The following is a 20,625-nucleotide window of genomic DNA, read 5'->3' on the forward strand; positions in this document are numbered from 1 at the left end:
TGCGTACAGTGCATGCAGTACACTTCATCACAGCTAAATGTTTCTCAGCCTTGTCTGGATAACTAAATGTTTCTCAGCCTTGTCTGGATAACTAAATGTTTCTCAGCCTTGTCTGGATAACTAAATGTTTCTCAGCCTTGTCTGGATAACTAAATGTTTCTCAGCCTTGTCTGGATAACTAAATGTTTCTCAGCCTTGTCTGGATAACTAAATGTTTCTCAGCCTTGTCTGGATAACTAAATGTTTCTCAGCCTTGTCTGGATAACTAAATGTTTCTCAGCCTTGTCTGGATAACTAAATGTTTCTCAGCCTTGTCTGGATAACTAAATGTTTCTCAGCCTTGTCTGGATAACTAAATGTTTCTCAGCCTTGTCTGGATAACTAAATGTTTCTCAGCCTTGTCTGGATAACTAAATGTTTCTCAGCCTTGTCTGGATAACTAAATGTTTCTCAGCCTTGTCTGGATAGCTAAATGTTTCTCAGCCTTGTCTGGATAACTAAATGTTTCTCAGCCTTGTCTGGATAACTAAATGTTTCTCAGCCTTGTCTGGATAAGGAAGGGCCCACTTGAAAATCTCTTTCAAGTGGGGTCGCACATACAGAGCAAATAAGCTCTCTGATGTCCTCCCGTCCGTCCACATTCTCAAATGTGTACTACAGCCTTTTGACCTCCGGTTTTGGAGGTGCTGTGTCGGCATAAGACGAGATCAACTGAACTAACGGCGCATGATGGACGCACTGTGTGCAGGAGACTGTCCCTTAATATTATATGTGAAACACAAATCATACACGACGGTTTCTTCATAATTCATGTCTGGTTTATGACCATGTTTTATGGCCCCAAAGTCTTTCATTATTCATCGGTGTAAATGGAAGGAGCAGACAGGCTGTAAGGGAGCTACTGGCACGGACATGAATCACACTGTGCACAGTGGGATGTTGTATGAGATGAGATGGCTATGACAATCTATCCTATGCGTCATGGTGCGATAGTTACGCGTGGCGGAAATAGGCCATCGACTATTTTTGCCATTTTTTTTTTTTTAAATGTTCTCCTCATAATGGCACGATGTAATTTAGATTGCATGTTATTTAACCCATTCTGGGTTGGGAACCCCTGTTGGCACAGCTCGTAGTCACGATGCCAACAATTTTTTATTTTTCCAACGTTTCTGCAACAAGTTGCCTTCTTTCGTCATTCCCTGAAGAAGGCAACTTGTTGCCGAAACGTTGGAAAAATAAAAAATTGTTGGCATCGTGACTACGAGCTGTGCGGCCTCTCTCCTTTCTCAGTCATGCTTTAGCTATTGAAAAATAGCAAATCTACAAGCTCATAGCGCGGCACCGAGTGCCGCGCTATGAGCTTGTAGGTCTGCTATTTTTGAAAAATGCGGCGCAAATCTTTGAATATATATTCTTTTCACAACAAACGTTTTTAACTCAAATCTTTGCTTCCGGGCGCTCCCTGGAACTACATATTTTCAGATGGGGGTCGGCGGCCAATTACATATATATTTTTGTGTGTCTCTAGGTTCATCATGGCGGAGCTGATTCAGACAGAGAAAACCTACGTGCGTGACCTGCGGGAGTGCATGGACGTAAGTGCAGCCACATGGTAAAGTCTAGGGATGCACGATATAGATTTGTTTTTTAAACCGATAACTTCATGCTTCTGAAGACCGATACCGATACTAATAACTGATAATGATAATATATAGACAGTTAGACACATACATAAAACAAAGACATACTAGTGAGTAACGGTACATTTAACATATCTTTCTGTGACGCAAATACAGTGTGTCATACCTATACGCTGGGTGCTTTGTTAGCAGATACAATCAGCAGATGAAACAAATCATTTAGCAGAACTGAAAATATGAAAATATATAAAATAAAGAATATATATATACAATATATTATCGGAGCTATTAATTATGTTATCAGGCCGATCATTTTTGTGCATCGCTAGTGAAGTCCTGTTCATTTAAACATGCAATCCTACCTCGGGATCCGAACGTGGGTCTCTCTTGCGTGTGAGACCAAACTTATTCCGCTCTTTCGAGAGGGCATCCCCGCTTAGCCAGGGGAGATAACTGCTGCGCTTTTGAGCTTTTAGACAGCATCGCGGCATGAAAACGCATCATGTGTATGTGTGTTTTTCCATGTGCCGTGTGTTCCAACGAACACATTTGGCTGGGTTTGAAGGGCAGGGAGGACGATAAGCTCTGTTCTAGCGACTCTCACAGGTTGGTGTGTTAACACATTGAGAGCCCACGCAAAACTGCCCAAAAAGACTGTGGAGACACATGCTGGAACTTTTTAGTTTGAAATGTTTTATAGTTTCTGAGTTATGCATTCTCAATGGCGAAAACACAAACTTTGGCACCACGTATAAAAAAAAAAAAAAAATCATTGTTTTGATTTTTATGATTTTTTTTAATAAAAAATGGAGGACAGAAGTGGAAGGGATAGCGTGTTCCTCCACGCACGTTACGTCGTCCTCATTGTCAAGTAAAAGAATAAGTGGCTGGAGACTCCATGTGTATCAGAGAAGACACGTTCGCTCGACTACTACACCGTCCAACATGATCAACTAGTGTAGAGGTCGGCAATGACGGGGACTATTCGTCAGTGTTGTTTTTGGCAGCAAATTTTAGTTTTAGTCACTTTTTAGTCACCTGGAATGTTTTAGTGTTAGTATAGTTTTAGACTAAATCTACAGTTGATTTAGTCGAACAAAATGTATTTTGGCGGGCCTTGATGCCGTCGTAATGACTGTTTGTACACTTGCTGAAAATAGCCTATCTATTTTCAGCATGCAACTAATTGTAAAATGACTTATATTGGATCTCTTGTCCACTAGTCCCTTCCTAACATTTTAGTCTAGTTTTTATTTGTTGACGAAATTGTCAGTATATTTTATTTAGTTTTAGTCATCATAGCTTAGTTTCCATTTAGTTTTCGTCAGTGGAAAAAGGTAGTCGACGAACATTTTTCGTCTTAGTTTTAGTCGACAAAATAAACACTGCTAAACGTGTGTTGGCAATATTGGGAATTGGCATAATGACTCAATTGGGAGTAAAAGCAAATGGATACAGATATATAGCAGTAATCAGAGATTTTTTCCAAACCGTTTCATACCAGCGGAGTGTGCATAATATGCAAGACGTGCACAAGATTAATTCAAACGCCATGTGCACTGCAGTCCCATTAAAACTCAGTTGGTTCCAAATGTCAGCGTTATGAATTAATTCATGGTTGGTCGGGTGAGTTTTTGCCCTTAAAATAAATTGTCAAACCCCTGTACCCAAAACCAATCATAATTTGAAGGTCAAAGGATTGATTTGGGATGGTTATTATCTCATAATGATGATCTCTTATGATTGTTACCTTTAACACTCCGATTGCCCGGGGTTATTTAATCCATTAAATCAGAGCGCCCGGCAATTTATAGCAGCGGAGCACTTTTACCGACGGACCAGATGTTATCCCAGATGTGGCTGTAGCAGCTAAATGTAGCCAAAACACTCTCGAGGCGATCGACAACAACGGAAGGTATGATTAAATCTAACACGACTAGCGACGGGACCGCGGTGGGCCGTCTAACACAGGATGTTTTCTCAGAATTGGACGGGATGATTATATAAAGAGTTATTAACGTTTACAGATTTCAGTTGTCGTCGGCTAAACAGGGGGGGAACATTTTCGATGACGTCCCACTGTTGCGCAACATCGAGGATTGCGCAACAGGCGCTCCTAGGCTGTAAACTAGAGCGATGCGATCGGTTTTCATATCAATAAACTTTGTCTTTTGGATAAAACTTCGTCCTGGGCGCTGTGTGTTACTAATAGAAAGGGCGGTGAACTTCGTCCTAGGCGATTGGGGTGTTAATAATACAATCTTTGTTGTTGTGCATTCTTGCCTCTTTATAGACGTACCTATGGGAGATGACCAGTGGAGTGGAGGAGATCCCTCCAGGGATCATCAACAAAGAGCACATCATCTTTGGAAACATGCAAGATCTCTTCGAGTTTCACCATAAGTAAGCCCTGACGACGCCTACCTGACGTGTGCCTAAAATAACAGACTTTCAAGCCGTGTTAGCTTGATCTATTGATTTATTTTCTTATTTATTGTAAATGTCATCATGATTCGTCTTTTCCAGCAAATTCAAATAATTCCAAAGAACGGTTTATTTCTGAAAGTGCTGACCTTTTTGATCATCCGTTCCTCTGTTGTTTTGTTCTAATCAACAGCATCTTTCTGAAAGAGCTGGAGAAATACGAGCAGTTACCAGAGGACGTGGGGCATTGCTTTGTGACGTGGGTAAGTGTTGTTCACTAACCCATTTTGACCTGAGATCAGATTCTAAACATGTCTTCTACATCCTGACAGTTTTCTGAATGTCAGTCGTTCTTCGATTTTTCAAAAATAGCAGATCTACAAGCTCGTAGCACGCCACTCTGTAGCACGCCACTCTGTGGCGCGCTATGAGCTTGTAGATCTGCTATTTTTGAATAGCTAAAGCATAACATAATGCTAACACCAAAAGGGGTTCCCGCCCAAAATGGGCTAAAAGAGTACTTTTCAAAAGGAGGTCCAATTTAGTTTTATTCATCCCCCCCCCACTCCAACTGTTTGTTTTTAGTTTTCTGTCTTAGGAAAAGAACAATTTACAGAATTCTGAGATAACGGAGGCCATTTTTTGTTATTTCCGCACGCTGTACACCCATGAATTGTCACAGTGAGTTGATCGATAAGCCATCTCTCCCCTCTGTAGGCTGACAAGTTCCAGATGTATGTGAACTACTGTAAGAACAAACCAGACTCCACCCAGCTCATCCTGGAGCATGCTGGACCCTACTTTGACGTGAGTACAGTGTTGTTTTTGGCAGCAAATTTCTATTTTAGTCATAGTCATAGTCTTTGGAATGAAACTTCATTTAGTTTTAGTCACATTTCAGTCACTTGGAATGGTTTAGTGTTAGTCTAGTTTTAGTCGACTAAATATCATAAGATTTTAGTCTACTAAATCTACAGGTGATTTAGTCGACTAAAATGTATTTTGTCGCACCTTGATGCCGTCGTGCTGGCGGATTTTACACTTGCTGAAAATAGACGATCTACAAGCTCACAACGCGTCACGAGCTTGTAGATCGGCTATTTTCAGCATGAAACCAAGTGTAAAATGACTAAAATGTATTTTATTTATACTTTTATTTATCTTGTCCACTAGTTCCTTCCTAACATTTTAGTCTAGTTTTTATTTGTTGACGAAATTGTCAATATATTTAGTCTTATACTTTTAGTCATAGTTAGCTTAGTTTTCGCCAGTGAAAAATGGTAGTCGACGAACATTTTTCGTCTTAGTTTTAGTCGATGAAAACAACACTGCGTAAGTAAATATTTTCATGTCAGGTACTTAGTGTACGTACAACTCAGAGATATTATATTGCAGTGGACCTATGACAAGTTGGCCTCTGCCAATATAGTGGCGACACTGAAGTGCGACCCGATGGCCCATGATGCAACATCTACATATATATCATGTCTATGCTCACGGCACCGTGTGCGTCTTCATCCACGCTAACAGGAGATCCAACAGAGGCACCGACTGGCCAACTCCATTTCCTCGTATCTGATCAAGCCTGTGCAGAGAATCACCAAGTACCAGCTCCTGCTCAAGGTAAACGACTTGTACAAGGACATGCACACACACAGTCTGTTCTCAAAGTGGGGTCCGGGGACCCCCAGTGGTCCTTGAGGGGTTTAAATGATAGCTAGGAACCAAATGGACCCTTATGGGACTGTAACTCCTGTACAAATGGAACCAAATGGACCGTAATGGGTCCATTTGGTTCCATTTGTACACTCTCAGAGTTAAATTAACATTGATTTTACTATATAAAAAGGGGTCCCAGAGATAGAATGGGGGTCCGTATAGCCTAATGCAGGTCAAACTGCAAGGGACTCCTTGAAATAAAATTGAGAATCAGTCACTCCTAGAGCCGTTAACATCTTCTCTTATGGGGGTCCCCTGGTATATCTTTTCAAATGGGGGGGGGGGTCCACGGGCTAACAAGTGTCCATTTGGGGGTCGTTGACATGAAAAAGTTTGAGAACCAGGACGTTATCCCCGTGGTTGGTGTTGTCATGGTTTCTGGTTGTGTGTGCGTGTTGTCATGGTTTCTGTGTGCGTGTGCGTGTTGTCATGGTTTCTGTGTGCGTGTGCGTGTTGTCATGGTTTCTGGTTGTGTGTGTGTGTGTGTGTGCAGGAGCTGTTGACGTGCTGTGAGGAGGGCAAGGGAGAGATCAAGGACGGCCTGGAGGTGATGCTCAGCGTTCCCAAGAGAGCCAATGACGCCATGCATCTGTCCATGCTGGAAGGTGAGGCAGGCACACACACACACACACACACACACACACACGTAGGAACGTACGCAGGCACGCATGCACACCCCACCCTGAAGGAAAGTAACACTTTGGGTTGTTGTGATCTTCACAGATCTTCACGTTTTGGTCAAAATCGTATCGTTTATGTCAAATCATTTCATTTCAAGGTTATAGATGTACTGTACGTACACACTTCCTCATGAAATCTTTCATATAGGCTGTCTGTCCACCTGTACATCAAAAGTGCCTACATCTTGGTTTCTTAGCACAGAGCGCTGACCTGTTAAATTGAAGCATTAAAATTGGCGTCAAGCAATAACTCGGTCCATATGTTTGGCAGACTGTTGATGTTCCTCTATGGTCCCACCTCTGCTTCTCTCTCTCCTCTTGGATATTGGAGCTTTGATATGACATTGATAACTTAAGTGCGTCTAAAGCCCCTGTTTGAGGTCTTGTGCCCTGAAATCTGTACATTTTTCTTTTAGAAGGTCCTCGGTGAGTGACATCCAAGTGTTTTGGTACCGGTTTTATAAAATCATCCCCACCTCCCCAGGGTTCGACGAGAACATTGAACAACAGGGCGAGCTGATTCTCCAGGAGTCCTTCCAAGTCTGGGACCCCAAGACTCTGATCCGCAAGGGCAGAGAGCGCCACCTCTTCCTCTTTGAGATGTCACTAGTCTTCAGCAAGGAGGTCAAAGATTCCAACGGCAGGAGCAAGTACATCTACAAGAGCAAACTCTTTGTGAGTCCTGAAAAGTCTCCTTCACTTTCCAATATGTGGATGCTTTTTAAAGGACCACTTCACCACTTTTCAAACTATCTTCATATAATAATCATCATAATCATGATAAAATGGCACGATTTTTTTCTACTCAGTCTGTGTCTCATAGGAGGGCTGTGGGCAGTTTAGAAACCGTCTTCCAGTGACATCATCATTAGGCAGATTTTTTTTTTAAACAAGATTTTTTTTACAAAAATGTTTAGATTTTCATTATCGTGAGAACGATGGCTTCCATTTTCGCATTGCAACTTTTCAGGACTAGAAAGCCTGCAGTTTCTATTAGCTTGGATTCCCCATCGATGATGTCACTGGAAGACGGTTTCTGAACTGCCCACAGCCCTCCTATGAGACACAGACCGAGTAGAAAAGAATTGCGCCATTTTTTTCATGATTATTAGTGAGGACCTATTATATGAAGATGGGTTGAAAAGTGGTGAAGTGGTCCTTTAAGATACGTCAAATGATCATAAATGGCGTTGTGGATAAACTCATCTCTGATGACGGCATCTCATAACCGTGGATCCTCCTCTCCTCCTGTCCCTCCAGACGTCAGAGTTGGGGGTCACGGAGCACGTTGAGGGAGACCCCTGTAAGTTTGCTCTCTGGGTGGGACGCACGCCGACCTCGGACAACAAGATTGTGCTCAAGGTACGTTTCTTTCAACACGTCTTATTCCTTCTAAGCTTCCTTCTTTTTCTCCTCGTCCTCGCTGTCACTTCTAGGGGCTACAAGCTATCTATGATTTCCTTAGCTATTCTATACTCGCTCCTTCAAATCGATTAATTTATTCAAATTGATTAAAAAAATAAAAGATTATAATCGATCAAATTGATTTAGTTCCATTAGCTGTTGCACACCTATTCCTGTTCCTGTTCACTTCACTCGCTGTCCTCAAACGCTCGTGCTTGGCCTCTTGTTTTGAGTGCATGAAGCCAGCTTCCAGATGGTGGCTAAGCATTCTGTATCCACTGCTTCCTCCACCCACTCTGTTCTTCCTCCACTGCCCTCTATCTCCGTCCATCTCCGTCCATCTCTCTCGTTTCTGTCCGTCTGTCTATTCTGGTCAGCACCGACCGACCGCAGCGGTCTCTCTCTACTGCCCTCTGTCTGTCACCATGGTGTGCTTCAGCTGTGCTCTGTGTGTGTGTTAACACAGAGGTTTGACTGGGGCTGCTGTTTGCTGTGGATATGTTTGTATCTCTGATCCCTTTTCTGTGGGCTAACATGCATCCACCATGAACGCAGCTGATCCATCCACTTTAACCCATTTAAGCCTGACGTCGAGAAAAAAAGAAAAAAAGGTCTTCTGAAAGAATATATGTTCAATTTTCAAAGATTTGTGCCGCATTTTCACGGGTTTTTCAAAAATAGCAGATCTACAAGCTCATAGCGCGCCACTCAGTGGCGCGCTATGAGCTTGTAGATCTGCTATTTTTCAATAGCTAAAGTGCTTTAGCTATTGCTTAAAACAAAAAACTAATGCTTAAAACACCAAAAGAGGTTCCCGCCCAAAATGGGTTAACCACTCGGTGCCCCCAAAATCCCTAGCCTGGCATTGCCAGACTGATCGCGTGGGATCCACTCACAAGGAGGAACTCGTCATGCCAGGCTACCAAAACCCCACACATACCACTAACACAATCCACCCTGTAATTGTTTGCCAAGTCTTCCACAAGTAGAAGAAAGGTTTTATTGTATTTATGTGGTGTCATCATGTTAGAATGAATGTACTGTACACTATTTTAAATCCCCATTCCGACCTTACATTTGGTTCATGGGGGTTTTTCTGTGTAAAACCAGCTACTGTAGATATGGTGTCAGCCAATGGAAAAGCATGTTGCCAAATGGCCATATCCTAACACATCTTAATATCCGATCATTAGCCACGACTACAGTATACATGTACATGTTGGTTTACCAAACTAACCACTAATAACAAGTACTGCCGTGCTGTGTGCATTGTAAATGGATTCTGTCTTATTACTAACAGTATATGCTCATACCGTACGTGCACGTCGCACAGCTCATCCATTACAATGTACTGCACGTTTTTGACTTGACCAACCTGTCATCGGGGGAACCTTGGTGTTGTCACGTCTGCCATGTTCAAACCCATTTCGTCACCGTGTAAGAATAATATGTAAACTTTTCAAAAAACCAATCCAGTGAAATTCTCTATTCTATATTTTAACCAAAGCTAAGTCAGGGATGCAAACATGGAGCCATGGTGAGTACTTAATTTACCCCCCTACACAGCAGTCTGGACGATCTTCATGTCCCATCACCTCCTACAGCATGCCTGAATTCTAAGTTAAAATTATATTGAAGTTTGTGGGGGAATACCCATACTTGTTTCTTTTTTGCTACATAAGTTTAAGAGCGGTTTGACCATGTGAATGGAGTCGCTGCTTCCGGCTCCTCGCTCACAGAGCGCGGAAGCAACAGATAAAGATGGTGGACATTATTTGGACTTAGAGTAGCTACATAACCCATCATTTCTAACAAAGTTCATTATTACGCTAAAGACTGGATAGGTGGAAGCAGTACAATTAATGCTTTCCACAGATCAACTTTTCACCGGTCCAAGTCTTTTTCACCGATCAGAGTTCGGGTCGAGGTAGGAGGAGGAGCGGAGGTGAAGTGACTCCAGACTTCTGACAAAAACACTGACAAACATTTTAAAAGTTCAAAAGCAAGGTCACTTCCAGAGGCCGATCTAACCTTTGACCCCTTGAACCCCCCGTCCCCCCCGTCCCCCCGTCCCACTCACTCGTTGGCCAATGGCAGGCGTCGAGCATCGAGAACAAACAGGACTGGATCAAGCACATCAGGGAGGCCATCCAGGAGAGGACCATCCACCTGAGAGGAGCCCTCAAGGAGCCCATTCACATTCCCAAGGCCACCAGCGCCAAGCACCACAAGGGCCGGAGGTACGCGTGTATATACAGTACAGCTGAGGTTCCACTCTGTGAAGTCTCTACTGGCCATTCTATAGACCAGTGTATATACAGTACAGCTGAGGTTCCACTCTGTGAAGTCTCTACTGGCCATTCTATAGACCAGTGTATATACAGTACCATGCTGAGGTTCCACTCTGTGAAGTCTCTACTGGCCATTCTATAGAGTCTATAGGTTCTCAACCCGTGGGTCGCGACCCCTCGGGGGGTCGCCAAATTATTTTAGGGGGTCCCCAAATTATTTTCAAAAAAAAAAAAAAAAAAAAAAAAGATTTGTTTTAAATTTTTATTTTCACGATTTTTCAAAAATAGCAGACCTACAAGCTCGTAGCGCGCCACTCGGTGGCGCGCTATGAGCTTGTAGATCTGCTATTTTTCAATAGCTAAATTATAACAATGCTTAAAACACCAAAAGGGGTTCCCGCCCAAAATGGTTTAAGGTTATTGTAGCAGTCAATTTATATTGGGGGTCGGGAGGGGGCGGGGCGGGGGTCCCGAGACATTGCCAAAGCATTTCCGGGGGTCCCCGGCCAAAAACGTTGAGAACCCCTGCTATAGACCAGTGGTTCCCAAAATATTTATCACGTGACCCAAAACAGAAATTAGATTATTCGCCCAGGACCTAAACTAGTGAAAATAGCCGATCTACAAGCTCACAACGCGGCGCGAAGCGCCACGTTGTGAGCTTGTAGATCAGCTATTTTCACTACTTAAGTATTTCTTATAATTTGTGGAATTTCTTAGATTTTTTATTTTATTTCTTAATTCAATTACTGAAAAACAATCTGTGAATTTAGTTTTTAATTCAGGGAAAGTGGGAAGTTGGGAAGGTTTTTTGAAAATGTTTTGAAATAATAATTAAAAAACAAAATGTATGAAGCAAAAACTAAGGGGACCCATAACAATGTGTCCGCGACCCACAAATGGGTCCCGGCCCACTGTTTGGGAACCACTGCTATAAGACAATCCCCCCCCCTGCCCCCCCCCAGCCAGGGGAGATATTGGGCTATTTAATGAGCTTCAGGTTACTCGATTATTCCTGCTGGCGCCATTAAACATTGTAATGCCTAGCAGGCATTTATCAATTTGAGACTCAATGTAGGTATATAGATGTGCAATATCCTTTTATTGTTATTAAGTACATTTTTATTTTATGTACTGTATATTTTATTAAGTATGTTTGTTTTACTTGATGAGAGCAACTTAGGTATCCATTTTACCATCAGGGATCGATAAAGCATCTTTTACACGTACACTGGCAGCCACTATCGAGCACACCTTCACACATTAACACATAACACTGGCGCACACCACACACACTGCTCACTCACAACATTAACACGCTGTGTGTGTTCCCTATTCCTGCAGAGATGGAGAGGATCTGGACAGTCAGGGTGATGGCAGCAGTCAGCCAGACACCATCTCCCTGGCCTCCCGCACCTCACAGAACACACTGGACAGTGACAAGGTGAGAACTTATGTATACTCTACACTGCAAACTAGCTACTAGGTACAACACATCTGCTACATTTATTTGCCAATGTTTTGCTATTGAATTTTAATGTACCTTTTATTTATTTTTTATTTTGGTTCAAACTGATGTCTGGCTTGAAACTACACAAGAAAATTGTAATGTTAAGTATTTATACAGTACATTATGCAAATATATATACTAATGATAGCAAGTCCCTCAAAATGTTTATACATTTATCTCCCCATCCAGCCGTTTAGCCCATTAAAACCCATGTAATTTTTGATTTTAGCTACATATACTGTATAGCAACATACAATTTCATAAAAATAGCAGATATACAAGCTTACAGTGCGTCATGCTATTTTTGAACCTTTTTGAAAAATGCTGAATCGCTTTGAATTCCTTAACACAAATCTTCCATTCTGTGGTCCCTGGCACAAAACATGTTCAGATGGCGGTCTGCGGCCAAACATATTTCAATTTGGGGATCCCTTGCACAAAAAAGTTTGAGAGAACTATCGTAATGGGTTAACAAGTCCTTACTTCCCCACAGCAGGCTGATTAATGCTCTCTCCCTCTCCCTCTCCCTCTCCCTCTCCCTCTCTCTCTCTCAGCTGTCGGGCGGCTGTGAGCTGACGGTGGTCATCCATGACTTCATGGCGGGCAACAGCAACGAGCTGACGGTGCGCCGCGGCCAGACGGTGGAGGTGCTGGAGCGCTGCCACGACAAGCCCGACTGGTGCCTGGTCCGCACCACGGACCGCTCGCCGGCCCACGAGGGCCTGGTGCCCTGCGCCATGCTCTGCATCGCCCACTCTCGCTCGTCTATGGAGATGGAGGGCATCTTCAACCATAAAGGTATAGACGGGATCACTAGGGGTGACTCGTAGTCGATATGGGAGGTGGTGGGATTCCAAAGTGTGTATGATATCTCGAGTATGGCATATGGGGTGATGCAACAGTTAACACTTAGCGCGCCATTGCCGACGATTAAAGTCAATTGAAGCCTAATTTTGATACTGACGCTTGACGCCATTGCCGACGGCCTTCGGCAATTGAGCTTTTATAGCGCGTTCGATTGCTCGAGCCAAAATGCTACTCACGTTAGCCGGTTAGCTAGCTGTGTTGTTAGCACAGCACTGGATCGCCCATCTTAGATCGTCGTTGCCATAAGAATCCATTCTATCCATCGCCTGTATCTCCTATTCCTTGTCCCAGATGGCATTTTTGGTCAAAACAGCGTTTCTTTGACGGCACAGAGCTGATGATCTAGAGCTCTCCGGAGCTCCGGCCTGGATTCACATTGTAAACAAGGCCCGCCTGGCTGTGTGAAAACTCCTAACTTAGGACTACTGTTTGTGGAGCGGAAATGGCGGCTTTTCAAAATAAGAGCTCAAATAAAAAAAATGCTGGCGTGAATTAGATCCTAATTTTTCAATAAATGCTAGCAGCCTAAGTGTTAAGAGCGATTTTGATATCAATAATCTCTGTCCTTTTGATTAATCTCCGTCTTGAGCGCTGAGCGTTACTAATTGATTTGTGCGAGTAGGTCTCTGTAGTGAATCGGTATTATAAGGTTAGTTTAACTCTGATATATTAGATACATTTTTAGATGCATTACTAGTTACTACTGTTCTCTTCAGAGTGTGCGTCATGCTGCCATCCTGCCAAATTAGAAGCCTTCATGCTGAGCCTTGTTTCCGTGGCGACAAATGTAATCAATTATTGAAAATAATCAATCATTTTAGAAAACAATCGATCCGATCCCTATTTTTGGTCGTGCAATTATAGGTGAAAAGTTTCAAAACATGCTCCTTAGATAGCACTTTTGTAGACTTGGATAGCATTTTATACAGACTTATAGCATGTGATGTAGACAGCACTAGAATTGCATTGTATGTAGTCATAGCACTGTATATATGTATACCGGTAGTATATATGTATAGTTTCATTATATAGAGATTCCACTGTTACGTTCTTAGCTTACGCATGTTTCATGAATACTACTTTTTATGTATGTGATGTATTGCCATGCTTTTTTGTTCTTGTCTAAATCGCTCTGGATTAAGAGCATCTGCTAAATGCCTAAATTGTAATTGTAAATGACAACCTGGAACTTTGAACTTGTATTGTGTAAAGTGACCATCTTTCCTGCTCTCTAAATGTGTCGTCTCTCTGTCAGACACACTGTCGGTGTGCAGTAATGACTCCATCCTGCCAGGGTCTTCTGCCACGCTGCAGCCTGGCCATGGCATGGGATCCCACACCTCGCCTGGACCCAAACGACCAGGTGGGTGCACTCTGTATAGCCCTGTGTTCCCTTAAGGCTGCAACTAATGTAAGACAATACATATGTCTTACATGTTCAATATTCTTATCCAGCAGTCAATATCATAACGTTGCAAATCATACATATTCATAATGACGTGCTTACTTGATTATACATTATAAAATGTATAATTTTAGCCCTAATTCCCCTTAGACCAGGTGGTTCTCAAACTCGGGTCTGACTCCGGGGACCCCTGGGGGGTCCTCAAGGAGTTACGGGTCTGTAACTCAGAGAGCGTACCCTTACAGGTCCATTTGGTTAAATTGTTTGCACTCTCAGAGTTAGGATTGGAGGAGTGTAATTTGGGATTCCCAGAGATAGTAAATGGTATCAGATAGGGCATTAAGCAACTAGTCGACTATTCAACTAGTCGACTAGTAAATCCACTAGTCGACCTTGTTGGTACTAGTTGACTAGTTGATACGATTTTTGTATTTATTTTTTATTTTGTAGGCCTCAAGAGCAGGTATAGTTATAGTCACCAATGTACACCAGTTTTTAAATGTACAAATATATATATATATTTGTTTTTACATAATAGGTAGTTAAACAACTAGTCGACTAGTAAACTAGGCAACTAGTCAACTAGTAAAAATGACTAGAAGTGAATGCACAGACCTCAAATGGAGGTCTGTGTCCTAATGCTCATCAAACTGGGAGTCCTTGAAATGAAAAGGTTTGAGAACCACTGCTCTAGAAGGGAAACCCAGTGTACGACTCAGAGTTTAGTACTAACAAGGTGGCTGTTTTTCTCCTCGTCCGTTGCCAGGCAACACCTTACGCAAGTGGCTGACCAGTCCGGTGCGGCGGCTCAGCAGCGGCAAGGCGGACGGCCACGTGAAGAAGCTGGCTCACAAGCACAAGAAGAGCCGCGACGTGAGGAAGAGCGGCGACGCCGTGACGCTGGGCTCCCAGAAGGACTCCGACGACAGCGCCGCCACGCCCCAGGACGAGACCGTGGAAGAGGTGGGTACAGCAAAGTCGCATCCAGTCAAACAGGAGCCCAAACCCAGTAGTCACTTTGAGTGGCACCACACAAAGCCACGGGTGAACCTATGGGGTGAACATGTAGTGTATGTCGGACTCGGACATTACTATTACTAACCTTACCCCAAAACCCAAACCTAACCGCCAGCACGGCGCAAAGCTTGTGGGTGAACATGTAGTGTATGTCGGACTCTGACATTACTATTACTAACCTTACCCCAAAACCCAAACCTAACCGCAAGCATGACGCAAAGCTTGTGGGTGAACATGTAGTGTATGTCGGACTCGGACATTACTATTACTAACCTTACCCCAAACCTAACCGCAAGCACGACGCAACGCATGTGGGTGAACATGTACTGTATGTCGGATAGTCCTATTGCTAACCCTACCCCAAACCTAACCCGAACTGCAAGTACGACGCAACGCATGTCGGACCAAAGCAAACTTTACAGCTCAGTGGTGATTTCACCCAAACCACAAGACGTCACAGCTTGTAGATAGCCTATTTTCAGTCTTCCAGATAGCCTATTTTCAGTCTTCCAGATAGCCTATTTTCAGTCTTCCAGAAAACCCTAATGATCTCACATATTTCATAACCGCAATCGTTAATGCCTCAATCTGCAATGTCTTCAACTGACTAGCTGTATGGCTACCAAAACATAATCATTTGACATTGTGTTAAGTGTGTAGGACACACGGCGCTAGTGTGTGGTGGCTCCTTTCACGCCGTTTCACAACTTACTATACATATTAGTACTTGGCCTAGCGTGTCGTGATATTTCATTTTGCTTTAATCCATGTGTATTGGGAGGGACGGAGGGATGTAGTGGGAATCTCCTAACTCGCACACAAACAAGGACGTCCACAAAAAGCTGTCGTCAAACAATTAACTCATTCACTGACAAAAGATATTGAACCAAAATGAGCCTGAATAAAGCTTGTTTTGATCAAAAATGCAATCTGGAAAAAGAATCGGAGATAAATTGATTTGAATAGGAGACCTGCAGCATGCAGGCAAGTCCCCCTTAGTAAAAAACACTAGTCTCAAATAGGTTTTTAAAAAAAGGTATGGAAATTGTATAGATGAATCCATGGAGCAGTGTAGCTAATCAGTGCTGAGGTGTAAAGCTGCGCTTAATGGTACACCTCAGTAATGGTACCCCTCTATGGAGTCGTCTATACAGAATCTGTATAAGGACTTTCTCTCTGTGACTTCAACACACACACACAGCATTGTCTCCGCACACTACCCCAACTGACTCCTATCTCCTCTGTCTCGTTGCAGAGGGTCCGTAACGAGGGGCTGTCGAGCGGCACCTTGTCCAAATCCAGCTCGTCGGGCATGCAGAGCTGTGGTGAGGAGGAGGGCGAGGAGGGCGCCGACTCCGTGCCACTGCCTCCACCCATGGCTATCCAGCAGCACAGCCTTCTACAGCCTGACTCCCAGGATGACAAGGTGAGGCAGGGGCAAACGGGACCGTCAGGTCAGCGTCGTACAGGTTAGGCACGGAGGAAGAGATGAGAAGGGAAGCGGGGGAGGGCTGGAGACCGAGGAACAAATGAGACTGATTCATACTTTGTCGTCTTGGTGGTGTCTCGCACCGAAAATAGCCAATCTATGAGCTCATGTGACGTTGCGGATCAATGTGTTGTGAGCTTAAAGATTGCCTATTTTTGGGGGTGCATAAATTGGACAAAAGTCAGAATGACAGACAAAATGAGGAGCAAGGCAGAAAGGTGGGGTCAGTTATTCACACGGCAGCCACCCTCAACCTCACGGTAGAGGTCTTCACGGGGACCACCCGAAGGCCCGAGATAATAGCCGAGTCCTGTACAGAACATCGGTTCCATGTTGTGTTATACTCTATTATAGTCAGAGCGGATGTAACTGTTATGCTGTAGTATGAACATTTGTTTTGAAAAGGGGTCCCTTTCAATTATCATTGTCTACTGGTACTAGAATCTACTGGTACTAGAATAGCATTTTTAATAGCAATTTATAATTATATGTTTACCTGGTTTCCTCTCTGACAATGAACCCGGTCTGTTCTGTAGTATCTTGGAACCAATAATGTTGGAATGAATTTCACGGTTCGGTCATTTTGGTTCCCGTGAATACCTCTACCCCTTGGGTTTCCCACCCCTCTGGAGTATGACACACGAGCAAAATGGCTGCCATGTGAATAATGGTATGTGTACTCAGATAAGTTACACTAAGCTGGCCACAAGATTAACCGTGATTTGGCAATGGGTTTGGGTAGGATAAATTACACAGATACTGTGTGGTTGAATAAACATCTTATTCAATCGTGATTTGTTAGCAGGAGAAGAAATGCCGGTTCAGGTGGAATAGACCTTCCGAGTAAAAACCTAAAATGTATATGTGCATATGCATATTGCTCTGCAATAATATGCATATGCAGATAACACCATTCCTTCTGCAGTTCAGTTGCTTTTGCAGTTATGTTTTTTTTATGTTTCCCAACTAACTGTTCTATAGATTACATTTCTGCTCATTTCAGCCTTATTCTTTCGCTTTTGCCAAAAATGGATGTGTTTGACTCTGTTTTTGAGTGACTTGCAGTTTCATGTTATGCATAGCAGATTGCATCGTACCGTGCCCATGGACTTTTGTATCCTGTTTTCTCCTCAGCAAAATCACTGAGTGTTCATTAATTGAACACTCAGGAGTTTGCTCTGATGGGGAATGAATTAGCATCAGGTGGTCCTAGGTCTGGTTGTCTTTTCCCCCTAAAGACAGAAACACCTCTGACACTAATTTCTGTTTCTCTTTGTTTTTGTTTCCTGGTCGTATCGTTTGCTGTTTGCCATGTTGTAGCATTACCTTGATTTATGTCCTGTCTTTGCTTTGTCTCAGTTTCCATACCTTTCCATCTGAAGTTCCCCATTCTCCCCCTTCTGTCTTCTCCCGCAGTCAGTTCTTCAAGCTCTCTCCTTCTTTTCCCCCCGTTCTCAGCAGCACTTTTCAGCTTTAGTTGCTGATTTCAAATGCCTTTTTTTTTTGGTTTTGCGTTTGGATTCCATGAAATTAAGATCAAAGGCTTCAGATGTAGAACTCTTCCTATAAGCTCACTGTAGCTTTTTTTCTAACTGTTTCCTTTTTCTATCTTCTACGCTTTTAATCCCCTAAATTTACTTTTTCTTTGCCACACGTAAAAGAAAAAAGAAAAAAGAAAAAAAAACTTTTTATCTCTTTTTTAAAAATCTTTACAGAATGTCCTGCCTCCATTTTTTTCAGTTATTCTTTTTTGCATTGGTTCCTTCAACACAACCTTTAAAAGGACAGTCACATGTGTTGCGTCACGTCACGGGAAGCTGCTGTGAAAGAGAGTATGTATTTTGGCAGCCAACTCTGAACCAATAAGCCGTCCAACATGTATTAAAACACGGTTGTTTTGGTTCATTCTCCAAGAGGCTGCTTTGGTCTCCTTCCAGTTACTGTTGAGATTATCATCCCTTTGCTTGCTGTAGTTTTAAACGGCACAGTATTCTGTACCCCTGCGGGAGGTTGGCACATGTCCACTGCTTTCTCTTCACCAGTTTATGGAAGGGTTTGGATGAACATAGACATTGATTGACAGCCAGATGTTTGGATATTAAACCCTATGGGTTAACGAACGCCCCCCCGCATGGTCAAATAAATTACAGAGGTGGAGTCACGTCACCCCCCCCCCCTCCCCCAACCCCTCCAGATGAGATGATGACTCACTCAATGAGCCCCGTCCCTCTTCATCCCTACGTTTCCCAACACCCCCCACGTCCCTTCCTTCACCACCCCGCCCCTCACCCGTCCTCACCCCCCCACCCACCCTCTGTGCGTTTAAACTTCATTACCCATGCGAGTAATTGGCATCTTAACGCTGGCGAGGCCAGAAGGGCACATACAGCCTCACCCAGAAACCTACAGTAGTTGGGGGAAAGTCTTGAAGCGCAGCACAGCAAGGGTGAGAGCCTCCTGAAATATACCTCTTTCACTATCTCTGTTTACATTCTCTTTCCAAAGGTCCATCCATCCTTCACTGGAACAAAAAAAATATATATATATATAATAAATAAAACGTTTCATTTAAACTTCATTGCTTACTTTGGAACTCTCTCTGACTTTGAACCATTTTTTTTCTTCACTTTTCCACTTCATGTTTTTGTCTTTTCCACTGACATAATTCTATATTCCATTAACCCACACTCCTATTGACTTTTCTTTGAAGACGTATTGTGTAGCATCGATTTGTCATTGGCAAGAAACTATTGGAGTCTCTTCTTCAGGTTAAAACGTCACTGTACAGCATGGTACAAAACCTGTAACATCTTTGTTTGTAAAGCCATTGGACATTTAAGCTTTCCACACACATTCTTCTAACCCAGTAGGTTACAATGAAAATTCACTTTGACTACTATTAAACAACTAAACTATTTTTTCTGAATAGCAAATACATGTCACATTTACAACTGAATATTTCTACAAAGACACACAAAGATATTATCCAACAATGTTAGTAATATTAATACCATTGGGCTATAATTTCATCTGTTTCAGGTTCAGAACTCCTTGAAGTCTGGATTGTAATGATACATAGCATCATAGGCCATCGATGTGCACACATTGATAAAGAAGTTCACTTTGTGAATAGTTATGGATCATTAGTTATGGATTGGTTTAAATGGCTTATCATTAAATCAAGTTGTTCAAGTGAAGAGATGTAGCTTTATATCCCAGACTTTGCTTTTACAGTATATCTAATGGTGACAGAGACTTTTCTGAAAACTGTTCAGCGTTGACCATAACTACGTCACGCATATCCCGCAGGATATCGCATGTCAATGATTGGCTTAACCACTTTAAACCATTTAGACTCCTGACGTCGAAATAAAAAAAAAAGTCTTCTGAAAGAATATATATATTCAAAGATTTGTGCCGCATTTTCACGATTTTTGAAAAAATAGCAGACCTACAAGCTCGTGGCGCGCCACTCGGTGGCGCGCTACGAGCTTGTAGGTCTGCTATTTTTCAATAGCTAAAGTATGACATAATGCTTAGTTAAAACACCAAAAGGGGTTCCCGTCCAGAAAGGGTTAAACCCAATATTCAAAAATGTTAAAAAAAATGACAATTTCAAAATGTTTATAGAAAATTTGTGCAAGCTTTGTGAGCTTGAAGATCGGAACATTTTCAAAATATATATATATTTTTTTACGATGGCTAAAATAGAACCACCAGGGTTGAAGTGGTTAACACAATATACATCTGGTGTAGGTTGCTTGCTTGCATGAGAGTCTTCATTTCTAATACGTCTTCCTCTCTCCTTCACTTCCTGCGTTACCACCCAGACGTCCTCGCGTCTTTCCGTCCGTCCTTCCAGTTCCGAGACGCCCAGTGCGGCTGAGCTGGTGAGCGCCATTGAGGAGCTGGTGAAAAGCAAGATGGTAAACACATTTAGGTTGTTACGGCGGGCCATTTCTATGTCCCCCTCAGTGCACAATTTGGTTTGATTGTTTTTGCGGTGTCTTGTAGAAATGCCCTGAGCCAGGCATTTGGATCCCTCAATGATCGAAGATCGCCATAAATGCCAAGTACCGTATAAGACATGAGACATAAAGTGGCTTGTGCGAGTAAAGCTTTTTTTTTTTTTTTTTTTTAATATCACGGTATGCCTCGCCTAAAATGTGTGTGCAC

General features: G+C 42.8%; 1 protein-coding gene across 12 annotated transcripts in view; it reads left to right on the forward strand.

The window, feature by feature from the left end:
* The window catches only part of LOC306937824 (triple functional domain protein), a 142,181-nt gene that overhangs the window by 101,547 nt on the left and 20,009 nt on the right, over nucleotides 1-20,625 (forward strand). For 8 of the 12 annotated variants that reach the window (XM_079521798.1, XM_079521802.1, XM_079521804.1 and 5 more), the window contains exons 27-42: nucleotides 1,532-1,598; nucleotides 3,937-4,046; nucleotides 4,261-4,330; nucleotides 4,785-4,874; nucleotides 5,598-5,690; nucleotides 6,280-6,391; nucleotides 6,951-7,141; nucleotides 7,727-7,828; nucleotides 9,378-9,407; nucleotides 9,968-10,110; nucleotides 11,506-11,605; nucleotides 12,226-12,469; nucleotides 13,794-13,901; nucleotides 14,710-14,906; nucleotides 16,216-16,386; nucleotides 20,280-20,375. In XM_079521798.1, the coding sequence (XP_079377924.1) occupies nucleotides 1,532-1,598; nucleotides 3,937-4,046; nucleotides 4,261-4,330; nucleotides 4,785-4,874; nucleotides 5,598-5,690; nucleotides 6,280-6,391; nucleotides 6,951-7,141; nucleotides 7,727-7,828; nucleotides 9,378-9,407; nucleotides 9,968-10,110; nucleotides 11,506-11,605; nucleotides 12,226-12,469; nucleotides 13,794-13,901; nucleotides 14,710-14,906; nucleotides 16,216-16,386; nucleotides 20,280-20,375 (1,924 nt within the window). The remainder of the gene's footprint in view (nucleotides 1-1,531; nucleotides 1,599-3,936; nucleotides 4,047-4,260; nucleotides 4,331-4,784; nucleotides 4,875-5,597; nucleotides 5,691-6,279; nucleotides 6,392-6,950; nucleotides 7,142-7,726; nucleotides 7,829-9,377; nucleotides 9,408-9,967; nucleotides 10,111-11,505; nucleotides 11,606-12,225; nucleotides 12,470-13,793; nucleotides 13,902-14,709; nucleotides 14,907-16,215; nucleotides 16,387-20,279; nucleotides 20,376-20,625) is intronic. The other 4 variants (XM_079521805.1, XM_079521808.1, XM_079521801.1 and 1 more) reach the window with 2 other exon arrangements.

The sequence above is a fragment of the Electrona antarctica genome (assembly GCF_951216825.1).
Source record: "Electrona antarctica genome assembly, chromosome: 15".
In the NCBI taxonomy this organism is placed as follows: Eukaryota; Metazoa; Chordata; class Actinopteri; order Myctophiformes; family Myctophidae; genus Electrona; species Electrona antarctica.